Raw genomic sequence first — 14,081 nt, 5'->3', positions numbered from 1 at the left:
AAAAAGAAAGATTGTTGCCAAAAAGAACACATGCTTAGTTAAATGAAATCAAAACTATATAAGGAATTTAGATTTCCAGTTTAAAATGTTTACCCAACTGCTGTGAGAAAAATGCACAATCAGGAAAAGCACATTTAATATTTCTAAAGGGCTGGATTAAAATTTCAGCTGTAAACTTCATTACTGTAATTAGATTTTTAATGCATATTTATTAAACATCCATTCAAATACTGTGTTCACAATTATTCATGAGTTATTTGTACATGTGCTGATTTTAACAAACTAAACAGTGGCCACTGACCAGAAATGTTCTCCTACAATGACAGAAGCCCCTTCTAATGTCATAGGCAGCCAGTTTACGCTTTATTATGTTCTAATAATACCAAAAAGACAAATATTCAGTTGCTTTTTTGAAAACTGCAATGGTCATCTATGACCCAAAAAGTCAGACTTACCAGTGACATTAAAGACCTATGTTTGATTCAGTGATGAAAAAACAAAGTGCAGAATAGAAGAAATCAAATCTTAATTAAACTCTTTCTTTAGAAAAACAACATAAGCCATCATCAAGGAATGTATCACAAGATGATTTACTTTATTTATAAAGGGCTGATTTAGGAGCTTTATGAGGGTGCTTTTGATTTAAATAGAAAAATTATGAAAATTAAAACTAAATGCTTGCTGGTTATCATTCTTTTCCTTTAGAAGCTAGTTAATCTTAAGTGTGCCAATGTGTATAACTTTACAAAAGAAAAAAAATAGTACTTTAAATTTCATGATAACAAATCAGTAAAATACCGCCTAAAAATCTGAATAAAGCTATTCTGAAGTAATTATAGGCATGGCCTAGCATACTGAGTAACTCCTTAATATTCACCCTGGTTCAAATGGTTCATACACCATTTAATAATGAGATCTATAGAAGATCTATTTTCCTTCACAAGATAAAGAAAAAGAACATCTATCTATTCATTATATTTGTTTATTTTAAATTTTATACCTTCACACACATACGTAATGTCCATTTTAAAATGGACTCTTACAGGAGCTACATTTATTATGTAAATTGCATTATGAAGCTATGAAGGAACTACTCTAACAATCATATGTTCACACTTTAAAAATTGTTGAAAACTGTCACACCTGGTCAAGAATGTGGTTGGATACTGTACTGGAAAAGTAACTGCTAGGATGAGCTGGATGGAGAAAAGAAGAAGGGACAAGAAAGACAGTGAAAGAAGGTTGTAAAAAAAGATCCTGGAGATTAAAGTGCCAGGAACCGCCAGTAGCATAGGCATAGAAATGGGACCTTCGAAGAGGTCCTTAGGCAAGGAAGACAAAACAGCAGGAATAGACATTTTCAAAAGGCTCTTGAGAAATTAGAACAAATTTCAGTCACAGGTCAGAGAAAATGAGTAACCTAGGAAAACAAATGTTAGATATATTTAAGCTGAGGCCAGATGACCTTTAGTCAGAGAACTTAAAGATTATACTACTATGCTGGGCCCAAAGGCTGAACTATGAATTTCTAGACCCTTGACATCCATTATTTCTGTGCTACTTTTTATGAAAAGATAAATCCAAAATAATTATACACCATTTAAATATTCATCATTTACTTAAACAAAGAGAATGAAGCTATTCACGTACGAAGTAGTGCTAATCAATAGATCAATAGATTCATTAGATCAATAATCTGTTTCTGGACCTTTGAAATTCCTTTCTATCAGTTCTACCCTTGGACAGACACTATTTCATCTGCCTCACCCTCCACCCTGAAACTATATCTATGGCACTAGCTATATTTATACAATAAGCCATGCTATGCTTAAAAGAAAATTGAAAGAAACCACTATCATGAAGTTATTCTCACAAATAGACATAAACATTCTTTTCTAATATAATAATAAATGTTAATGGAGATCCAAAAAACATGAAGTTTCACTAAGGGTATTCATCTAATTGGGTTATAAACATCCAAAGCCCATTTTTTAAACACTAATTTATACTACAAATAAATTATATTGATTCATATGGCTGAAGTGGATTAGCACTACTCATTTAATACCTAATTGAGATCCCTCATGTACATGTACTTAAAAAGAAATTGTGGAGCTAAAGGTAAATATAAATCATCATTTAACAGATACCTAAAAATATAACATTAAGATACAGAAGGGCACTATAATAAGAAATCACAAGATGTGACTCATATTTACCTTGCCTCTATGAAATAAACTTAAATTCTAAGACTAGCTTAAATAAAATAGAATTTCAGATATGCTAATTTTCAGTTTTAGAAAACCTAGAAACATCTTTCTCCTTGGCCTCTCTCCTAGTTCTCCTATGACCTAACTGCTCTTTGACAAGGTCACGTTCTTCTCATAAAATGTCGGTTTTCCAAAAGGACTCATCCTCAGCCTATTCTCCTTTTCACTCTACAAACATTCCCAGGCTAGTTTTTCTGTTCTCATGGCTTTCAACACCTCAAATTTCCCTTCTTAGTCTAAGATCCCTATATTTCCTACAACTAATTAGACATATTTACCTGGAACTATCATAAACACCTCAAATTAACAAATCCAGAATGGAATCTCCCCATGAAATGCCTCTGGTCTGATTTTTTGTTTTGTTTCCCTAGATAAATGGTTGGCGATGCCATTAAATATGCAAACTAGGAATCCTAAATTGATCTCAACTCCTCCTCCTTGTCTCCCCCAAAGCCTGTCAACTCTACCAAAGCAGTGTCTCTGAATTACCTCTCTTGCTGCCCTACTTACTCTCCAGCCTTACCAGAACAGTAATTCAGGCAGGCCCTAACCCGATCTCCCCCGAATTACTGTAACTTCCTTCTTAACAATCAACTGGCTTCCAATATTCCCCCATCCAGGCATTCCTGATCTGTTTTTCAGGTGGTCACAAGAATAATCATACTAAAATGGATTTGATCACTTAAGAAACCGCCAACAGTGTCCCACTAAGCCTGGACATCTTCGTACACTGTATAAAGCTCTTCTAAACAGATCCTGGTCCACTTCCCAAGCTTCATCTCTAGCTGCTCTCACTGATGGACCATAAACCAATAAAGGCTATGCACAGCTCACTTCTACACTTTTGCTAAAAAACCCTCTCCAAGCAGAACTGCTTTCTCCTCTAGTCCTACAACACTTTAGATGGGCCTAGATCATGGTGTTCAATTAGTGTTCATTGTTATGGTAAGTAGCTAGTTGAACATAGCGGTTAAATGTGTAGTTCTGGAGCAAAAATATCTGGGTTCGAATTTCAGTTGTGTGGCTGTGCCTGTTTATTCGTCTATAAAATAGAGATAACAATAATTTTATATATCAAGATTTTATGAAGGTTAAAGTGAGAGAAACTGCTAGCAGACTGCCTAGAATAAAGAAAGTGCTAAAAAAAAAAATGTGTGCTATCGTAATTTCATCTCCCTTCCAAGACTATTCAAAGGCTAGGACTCAATTTCATTCACCTTCCCCCACAAACACACTTAATAGAAGGCTTCAACTGAATTAGCAAATTTGAGGCCCTTAACACCCACACCATGGCCACTCTGATTCCTAATAAAATGCTTCCCCTTAACTGTCTGGAAGTTGAATAACTGTTGAATTAAATGAAGATACACTAAGACCTGAAAGAAAACAGGCAGGGAAATCAAAATTGAGCATATATACTTAAATTATATAAGATACCAAATTTCACTTTCAATTTTTAATAATCTTACTAATGGAAAAACACTCATCCCAAAATGGAATTCATAATCTACTTCCTAAAGAATTTTAAGTTAGGCAATCAGAAATGATCTGAATGAACATTTTAAGGCCCTTAAAGTTTTCATAGTTCCAGTTTCCAAAATGTCTTGGAGTTAGGGTTGGCATTAAAGCTTAGATGAGGTATAAAAACAAAGTTAAGAACATATAAAATAAAATTTATAAAGAAAAAACATATGTTCTTTCATTCTCCCTCATTCTTTTCCTTTATTTCCTATTTTCTTCTTTTAATATTAAGCTAATGTTTCTCTTATATTACACGGTAGTGAACAGTAGACTTAAAAAGAGAAAAAAAGTGGAGGTAAAATATAAATGTAAACAGTAAATATCAAAAAAAATCGAGAAAGGCATAGAAAAATTTGTAAATCAGACTCTAAATACTAAATAACATTTCAACTCAAATTTCAGCTTAAACATTGTAAGCTGTTCAAGGGCTGGGACTCAATTTCATTCACTTTCCTCCTCACACACCTTTAATACTTCAACTGAATTAGCAATTTTGAGGCATTTAACACCCACACCACTGCCACTCCGATTCCTAATGAAATGGTTCCTCTTAACTATTCTGGAGGGTGAATTTTCAACTTAAATTTTCCTTTCATTTAAAGTGGGGATGGGAGTACCTTTAGTTAAATTAAATCAACCTCTGCCCTAACAGCATTTCCATCAAATCTCTACACTTTGCTAAATTTTGAGTATAGGAGGTAGCATGAGTACAGGTTAATAGCATAGCCTTTAGGGTCAGATGTAAGTCCAAGTGTAGCCTTTATTTGAACTCTCAAGTTCTGCCACTTAACTAGCCATATAACTTCTGCAACCTTGGATTCATCATCCCCAAGATGAAGATAATGAGAATTAGATAATGTATGTAGAAAGCACTCAGCACATTACATGGCACAGAATAAGCATCAGTATATCTAATGTCATTATGATGATGTTCCTTAAATCTTAATTTTCATAAATTATGGTACACACATAGAACAGAATTCTATTTTAACTATTTAAAACATGAGGCAGTTCTAAACTTATTGATACAAAATATCACTAGAAGTACAAAAAGAAAAATGAAATAAAAGAACAGAATAGTGTAGAGTCTGTTACCACTTCTATTTTTTAATACAGATATTTATATATATATATATGTTTGTACATACATAGAACATCTCTAGAAATATACATAAGCAACTAGTATTAGAGGCTGCCTCTGCAGAGGAAAACTAAATAGCTAGGTGACAGCCATGGAAGAGTCTTACATTTTACTATATTCCTTCTTGTACCTTTTGAATTTTGTATCTATCACTTACTTGTATTGCCTATTCCAAAAATTAAAGTTTATATTATGACCCAAACCTTATACCACCAAAATATCCCATTATAAAGTGGACTTTGCTAAACTTTGCAGAAAACCCTAATGTGACTTAATTATAGTTCTAGTATTAAACTCTATTGATGGTAGCAGTCAAAGATTGATAGTTTTAAAAATAAACTCTTATAAAAACTCTCCAAAAAGAGACTGATAGTTTTAGCTAAATTGGCCAGCGAGAACCAATTTATTAAGATATGTAAGGGGGTTGCTTGAAAATGAGAAAAAGCATAAGTATGTGGATGAGAAAGACAATAAAAATAACGTCATTCATTCATTCGAAAACATCAGGCACTAAACACTGTGCTGTATATACCGAGGAAACAATGACAGCCTGGTCCTTGCCTTTGAGTAGCCCATAATTCAGTGGGAATATACGAATAAAGCAGTAAAATTAGTCCTCCTGTGGGCTTGGTTACTCAAAATATATGTCCATTCATTCATGAGCACATAATAATTGAATGAATGAAGCAAGCCCGGTGACAACACACACCCCACTAAAACCTCTAGTGACTTGAAAAGAACACCAAGAGTTGATCCCTCAATCTGCGAATGCTTGTGGACTTCTGTTCTCAGAATCTCCAGAGCCAGAGGTCCCTGAGGGCCCTCAGGGGTCAAAAGCGTGGCTTTCAGATCCAGTGCCTGGTCACCAGCCCGGACAGCTTGGGAAGACGCAGGGTGGAAGGGTCTTCAGGCCCCAACTCCACACTAGCATCTCTTCTAGCCGGGCACTCCCACACCTGGCCTCACCAGGTCTTAGCTCTCGTAACAACCACAAGAAGTAAACGCTGAGTCGACCTCTGACCCTCAAAATGACACTCTGAGCCAGCTCCCTCAGTACTCAGGGCTCTTTCATAACATACCAGGCAGTAACAAAAGGGCAAGAGAAGCTGAAATTCTTTCCAGGGGTCCTTGGCTCCGAAAACCGTGAAACCAGTAGGCAGGTGGGCGAGATCGAGGAGAGTGACCCGAGGCTTCCCGGTCATATGCAGTCGGCTCTGCCTGCTCATTGTACACTCACTGACCTTTCAAAAAGGGATTCCCAGGGGCGGTGGCTGGAGGGGCGAGAGCAGCGGCCCAGGCTCCGCACCCAACAAATCTCCCTCTCAGCAGGCTCTGCACTAGTCGCAGGGTAACCAAGGGCGACCAGGAGGCCGCCATCTTGAACTCCGTACAAGGGGAAGAAGAAAACTTTATTGAAAACCAGAAGAGAGACGGTGACACAGACAATTCCAACCTTGCTCGCGGAAGACTCCGCTCGAGAAAACGAAAGGGATCAGCTCAGGAACGCGGCCTACTGTAACCACGGGGCGGGCTAGACTCTCGTGCCCTTCCGTCCTTTGGGCGTTGCCACCGGGGACTACGACTCCCAGCATGCAAAGCGACGCTGCTGGGGGTGGGGAGGGGCGGGCAGCTCTAAATTTGAGCGGAGAGGCAATTCTGCGCCCCGCGCTGGCTGCAGAGGGTCCCAAAACGTTTTCAAGGAATTGGAACGTGAGTACGGCGTGAAACCACCCCTGAGCCTTTTCAATTAGCGTGGATGATGGGGGTTACGAAGCCTTAATAAAATGTGGATGACTCGATGGGCCCTCATTTTTTTCTCACATCTCCCTTAAATGGTAGCCCCAATTCTTTTTGCCTCCAGCGCCCAACTCATCTTTGGCAGAGTACCTGAAGTATGTGTCTACCACTTTTGTTTTCTGTATTAGGATAGCATAAATCATTTTCAATATGACATAAGCTCAAATGTTTTGAGTTTAGAAGTGACATGGGAAAACCAATGGCCCAAAATGGACGGTGACTGGACGGAATGGCCGTGGGTTAGTGTATACAAAGAGGAATTTTAAGTGATCTGTCCAAATTTTATTAAACAAAAAATGTATTGAGGCAATATGACAAGTATATTGGGAATACAAATTGCTGCCCAGACAGGCTGACAATCCAGGAGGAAGGGTGAAGAAAGAGACAAAATTTTCTACCAGGTGTATGGAATCAATGAAATGAGAGCACTCTGGGAAATCTGGAAGGCCTTCTAGCTTTACTTTTAACAGAATATGAAGACCTTCCTAGAACAGGGAATAGAATGAGTGAGCTAAGGCAGATAGGCAAGAAAGTCTGGAGTACAGGAGGAAGAAAGCCAAGTGTCAGTTGTGTGGAAACTAAATGAAAAGACTGCACTAGAAAGAGTTCCAGGAAGTTAGGCAGTTGGTCCATGAGAGAGGAGTGATTCCAAAGAAACAGGAAAAGGAGAGCATAGCATGGTATAATAATTTGGAGACTTCTCTACTAATTCTTTTAAATCATTTATGTAAAAATTATTTTGATTGTATCTTTCAAAAGTTCATTTTTACTTATTCGTTGTTTTCTATCTTTAATTCCACTGTTCTTCCATGCTATGGTGAGGTTTTTTTTATTTCATTTAATGTTACTAAGTTTTCGTGTGACACTTTGTGAAAGACTTTTTGAAAAATCGGACTGTTTCTTCCTTGACTTACAATTTATCATACTCAAAAAGACTTTGAGAGAATTCTGGGTAACATTTTGTTTGCTCTAGGAAAACAGTTGCTTACCTTGGTCAATGAAATTTACCTTCTATCAGAGATTCCAACAGCTTAATAATCATGGAAGTGAAATAAGTACTCGTAGATGGTTTAATGCCAAATTGGCAGGAAAATCTCAAGGTACTTTTCACGTGGCTGTACAAGTAGACAGAAACATAGCAAATGATACCAATGTAAGTTAACTTATAGGGAAATAAGTTACATTTGTTGTATTCAAGAGAATTCATTATGACCAGAACACTAATTAAAGCAGGCAGGCATTGTATACTATTTAATTAAACATCAATTCTGCTTTTCCTGCAATTGCCGAGACAAAAAAAAAAAAAAAACCTAAAAGAAAATCTTAACATTATCAGAAAATCTAATAGAAGTAAATCAGAAAATCAGAAAGCATTCTTTTGTCCTTATTTAAAAATCTCCCTAAGTGCCAAATTCTAACATCTAATCTCAAAGAGAAAACCACACGGATGGTATCCAGAGAAAGACAAGTAAAACGAATAATGAAGGAAATGGGAAAGAGAGTGCTCATTGAAATAGGAGTCAGAAGATGTATTTGAGTTCTGTTTTGTCATTGACGTACCCTCTTCCTTTCTGTTTTCCTTATATATAAAAATAAGATGATGTCTGTCCTAGCTACCTAACAGAGGTTTTGTGAGAATTAAATGAGATAATGTATATACACAAAGTGTTAATTAAATATACTTGTAAGTAGAAATTGAGAGGAAATAACATCAAAATCTAAAATAAGACAAAGCCCAGACAGCATGGATTCATGATATACAAGAACTGTAGAAATAAGGAATATACTCTAAAACCTTACTTATTTTATATTAGTTTTAGATATACAGTACAATGGCCAAACATTTATACAATTTATCGAGTGATTCCCCCAAATACTATAGCACTCATCTGGCACTACACACAGCCATTACAATAATATTATGTTCTCTATGCTATACTCTACATTCCCATGGAGAATTTTTTAAATAAATAGTCAAAAGCACTACTGAACCTTAACACTTCAAGTAGCAAGTTTATGAAATTCATTAAAAGAAAAAAAAAAAGAATTTCAAGTAGGATTTAAATAGATAATAATCCATAATAAATATGGGTGATTTGGAATGTTTAGTTTTTTCCAGCTCTAGTACACTATGATTATGATTTTCCAACTCTAAATTCATGAGGTTGCCATCTTAGAGAGTACCTTTGGGCCACTGTCAGAGATAAACTGCAGCTAAGATAGGCCATTGGCATGAACCAGCCAGGATACATTTCCTAATACTGTTCTTATGACCATTTTCTTCGGAGCAAGAAGATGCCCTAATACCTAATACCCACTTTCACTCCTCCATCTTTAGCCTTCTTCATTTCTATAGATGCAACTGGCCCCCCAGTTGCTCAGGCCATTTATCGTAGAAGAGTTATGCTGTGATCTCTTTCTCTCTCATCCCACATCCAGTCCTGCAGTGAATTTTGTTGGCTCCACCTTAGAAAGTTTCCAGAATCCCATCATTTTTCACCACTAACATTTCGAGCGCCCACCCTGGTCCAAACTACCATCATCTACCTCCTGGGTTATTGCAGTTACCTTCCAATTGGTCTCTGTTTCTACTCTCTTCCCCTACAATCTCTTCACCACACAGCAGCCAGATTTATTTTTTAAAAGTTTAAGTCGAATCATGCCATTCCTGTGTTTAACACCCACTAGTACCTTCCTCTGTCACTCAATTATTAAAACAGCTCCATAACTTGAACACTAGTGAGCTCTCCGATTTCATTTCATGCCACTTTCCCATCCTCCCCATCTAGTTCATCCACATTGGCTTTCTTGCCATTCCTGGAACTCACAAGCCAGCTTCCCACCCCTTGAGCTTTTCCGTTTCATGTTCCTTCTGCTTGAAATGTTCTCCTCCAAGAATCTACTTGGTTCGCTTCATGTCCTTACTTCCTTTTGACACTTTCTAAGTTAAGGCCTTCTCAAATTACCTATAAAAAGTCACAGTCTTATCCAGCATTCCTTTTCCTTTTTCCAGTTCTACTCTCTACAACACTTACCATCATCTGGCGTAATACACACTTTACCAATTTAATAGTTTATTGTCTGTTATTGCTCCTTCTGGACTGTAAGCTTCATGTGGGCAGGGATTTATATCTGTTTTGTTCACTGGTATATCCTCATGACCTAGAATAATGCCTAGATTAATAGACACTAAAAAAAAAAAATACTTGTTGGATGACTGAGTAATCTTCGTAAAAATACAAAATGTATTATTGTTTTAGTCTTTATGCAAAAAAGCAGACTACCTGCTTCAGGAAATCGGTGATGTTCCTAATATTTTGAGCCCATTTTAAAGATGAATAAAAACCATCATCTTACTATCACAGAAGTAATTGGAACACAACTACAGAGCCTTTGTTTTCCACTATTTATTCATTCATTACTTTGCATCACACATGGTTACTCATAATTACATGTTCTTCTAATTTAACAAAGAAACACTTTAGAGCACCAAGAAATGTGTTCGATTGAAGACACATAAGGAATGCTTTAAATAATAATTCATTTTCTAGAGTAAAGTATAGTCAAATATCTAGCTTCTAAATTCCAACATTTGTATTTAAAGATCCCTAACCAAAAATACAATTTAGATTACTTAATTTCAACAAGCTAAATATGCCTAAGTACCTCATTAATTATGGAAAATATAACTTCTAAACAAGATATACATACCTCAGTAATACAAATTTACATATAGATTTGTTGCAAGCAGTCCATTCAATAAGCAAGAATTATATATTTGCTGACCTTCCAACAAAAGTTACCAATTTTTTCCTTTACTGAAATATTGTCTAACTTGTAACTAGACACTGACCAAAAACAATATTTGAGATCAAGTACAACACTCAAATCTTTAGTTTCTTTCTACTTATTTTCTGCAACAGATTAAATAATTGGGTTTTGTTTTGCAGTTTTGAATATTCTTTATCAAAATGTACTTTAAAATAAATTTGAACCACATGACAATGTCTGTATTTACCTATATATTTCCACCTTAAATGTTCATTACCCAAATGTGGAAGGATGAGGGCAGCTTTCCTTACATAATTTCTCCACATGGCCTTTCTGCCATCTTTCTTTTTAAAATAGCAGCAACTCCCAACTAATTCTAACCTCCCCTAACTCCACCTGCAAATTTGTAATCTGGGAGCCATATTCAATTAATTTCTTTTCCTCATCACTCACATCCAATCTTCACCAGATATTGCTGAATTTATCATCTTAATATGGCTTAAATCCATCTACTATCATCGGGTCTTCCCCCTATCTTTCCTGGGCTAATCTAACTGGCTCTGTCTCTTTCTCCTTAGCTCCATCCTGCTGTCAGAGTTGTTTCCAAAACTGTGACCTGACCACATCTCATGACAGATTCTAAAATTGCAATGCCTCCCTACTGTCTACAGAATGAAGTACAATTTCTTTATTATGGACTTTTAGAAAATAAAGATCTGGCTCCCATCTACCTTACCATCGTCTCCTATCACCCAAATGATTTAGACCCAGAAAATATGCCATGGGCGATTTACCAAGTACCTCATTTGTTTTCATGAACCTCCATATATAGTATTTTGGAAAAGCTGGAAAACTAATTCCATTCCCTCCCCCTTTATTTCCTAAGTATGTTCTTATACTTTTTTTAATTAGAAAAAAAAATCACTTTAATAAAAATAATTATAAAACCTAGTGATTGAACTGTTATATTTCCAAGGCAACTCTAAGAATGTCCCAGGTTTAATACTGGATATGTTTTCAGTATTCATCATTACAAAAGAAAAATAAACTTCATGTAAATGGATATCCAGACTTAATGAGAAAAATGATATTTAGAGGAAATTGTTCTGTATGTAGCTATAGATTTGGTGTGCCCATGACAGCAGGGGAGTTCAGGATCTTTCTACATCACCATCTTGAACCAGAACCCAAAAAATTATTTTTAGATCATCAAGGGACATTAAAGATCTTTTGATTTTAATCAAGCCATTTTACACATTAAGACTGATTCTGAGAGATAAAATAACTTGCCCAGGATAAAACAGCCACTACCCTTTCTTGAAGGTAAGCGAATAGTAGTAGGGACTGAAAGCTTATCTATTCACTGAGATAGTTCTTCAAATGGCCCTTAAATCGAACCTATATTTAGGTAAAAAGTAAACAATACCACAGAGTTTTTATTGCCATTCAGGATGGTCATAACCAATCTAGTTTTGTTGATTAGCTGGTTGGATTTGACGCAGTGATCCAGGCAATCAAATCACCTGAATGTTGTTCATTTCTATAGACTGCTTATTGAAAGAAGCTAAAGTTGGCCTAATACGCAGCCAATCTTCAAAACTCAAAGATGAAATGATGAAATTATATGAACTCATTTGTTTATAAGTATTAACACTCATACCATGTGACTACACTCAGAATTAGCCATAATTTGGCCTAGACCTCAAAGGAATCAGCTGGGTGTTGTGCTTGTTGTGTTGTGTTTTATTTTGTTTTGTTTGTTTTTAAATGAACACCTCGAGGAGATTACTTGGGTAAGTTTTAAATCAAGGTGAATTTTGTTTACTCAACTTTACTAATAACAGAGAAGTTCTCAATTTGGACTCTCTAGATGATAATACCTAAATACCTTTTAATCATGGGACATATGTAATTCAACAAGGATTCATTCCAAAGTTGAGTTTCTTCTGCCAAAACCAGAAAAACTAAGGGACCAGATGAGGAAAGTATCATGAGACCTCTAATGTCTATACACATCAATTGTAAGGGCCCAATTTTCCCAGCATGTATCTCACTTAGGCCAAGCAATTCTCATCAACTTCAAAGGGAGAGATGTGCATCCACAGATCTGAGTTTGCAATATTCAAGGCTTACTCAGCAGGAATACATACTATAATTCATGGTACCAAGCTTCATTTCTTTAGTCCAAATCAACTCAGCTGGATTTTGAAGCTTTAGTTCTTGGAATTAATCAACTGTCCCTTGAAATACGAAATCCCCTTGGCTTTATTTCACACATCAATCCTGTTGATTACCTGGGATAAGGCATAGTTTATCAATCTTGCATAGATTGATATGCAAGATGTATAATATAGAGCTGTATGCTATACTACTATGTAGCTTTATAGTGTCTAATTAACCAAAATTTATTCTAGAGGTAAATTTATGCATAGCAAAAAGAGAAGCAGTAGATATAATTTCCTGTTTTGCTGTTCAACAATTTTTCTAAAAATGTAATTCTGTTTACAAGTACTGTTTCCTACAAGGTAAATTATCTTTTAATGTAATTACTTTTATATAATAATTATGATCTTGAAAGTCTACAAAGTGATTAAAGGGCATTTTCTAAGAAATAGATTTCTGTATTTAAATTATGCAATTTTCTGCTTATAGTTTTGGTGTTATCTAATTTGTTATTATCATTATTATTATTACTACTATTAAATACTTATGAAATGGCAGATATAGAGATAGACCTTTACAAATAACTGAGACTTTAGGTCGAAAATGTTTTTAATCACAGATTTCAAAAGTTGACACAAGTCTATCCCTGTTATCTTTTTTTTTTTTAGCATTTATTAGTTTTGACTCACTCTAGCATGTTATACACATCAGCACCTGTGCCCATTTAGCAAAGAATTTCAGTACAAATCACTCTGAATTGAATAGACATCTCTAAGAAGCATTACAATTGTTGCAATATTTTTAGAAACTGAAACAAGGAAATAAACAACTTCAGTAAAAGTGATTTAAATAACAAATAACATATCTTTATAAACAGCTTATCTCCTTGAGAACAAAGAATAAACAAGGAGACAAGGTTTTTTTTTCCCCTTCCACTATTAAAGCAGATCACAATATGAATGGGTGAAATGTCATGAATAATTGGAGAAAATCACAGAGTAATCTTCGACAAAAACATCTGATTTATTTAAATTGTCGCTGTTTGTCTTATTAGAACCTTTATTTAACCTTGTTATCCACAATGCAGTATTCAAGCTGTTTTATCAAAAATGTACTTTGAAACTAAGCATATTTTGAAAATTTTGACTTTCTAAAATGCAAGCTATGGTAATGTAAACCTCCAGAGGCAGCTGTTTTACTTGGGACCCAATTAATTGACATTGCATTAGACTGACATGCCTGTGAAAACCAGTGTTTTGAATCTCAAACAACAGTAAATAAATCAAGGCTTTGAAACATTCTGTCAATAGATTAAGTTCAGATTTCTGGTCAAGAGGATCATCAGACTTCCCACTACTACATTCATCTAGATACAACATTCATTCAATATCCTCTACTCACAAACCTAACTAAACACT

At 35.5% G+C, this 14,081-nt stretch overlaps 1 protein-coding gene across 5 annotated transcripts in view; it reads right to left on the bottom strand.

Annotated features, from left to right (window-relative positions):
• AFG1L (AFG1 like ATPase) overlaps window positions 1–14,081 on the bottom strand; it is a 169,864-nt gene that overhangs the window by 146,748 nt on the left and 9,035 nt on the right. Inside the window, exon 2 of one of the 5 annotated variants that reach the window (XM_039869910.1) lies at window positions 7,719–7,844. The exons of 2 other annotated variants lie outside the window; for them this stretch is intronic. Coding sequence is in view for 2 of the 3 variants with exons in the window: in XM_039869899.1 (XP_039725833.1) it covers window positions 6,386–6,524 (139 nt within the window). In the remaining variant the exon portion in view is untranslated. Of the gene's footprint in view, window positions 1–6,173; window positions 6,540–7,718; window positions 7,845–14,081 lie in introns of those variants that run through there. 2 more of the 5 variants (XM_039869899.1, XM_039869904.1) reach the window with 2 other exon arrangements.

The sequence above is a fragment of the Pteropus medius genome, unplaced genomic scaffold, assembly GCF_902729225.1.
Source record: "Pteropus medius unplaced genomic scaffold, Ma_sr-lr_union100, whole genome shotgun sequence".
NCBI classification, from domain to species: Eukaryota; Metazoa; Chordata; class Mammalia; order Chiroptera; family Pteropodidae; genus Pteropus; species Pteropus medius.
This window is presented reverse-complemented; position numbering and strand designations above follow the sequence as displayed.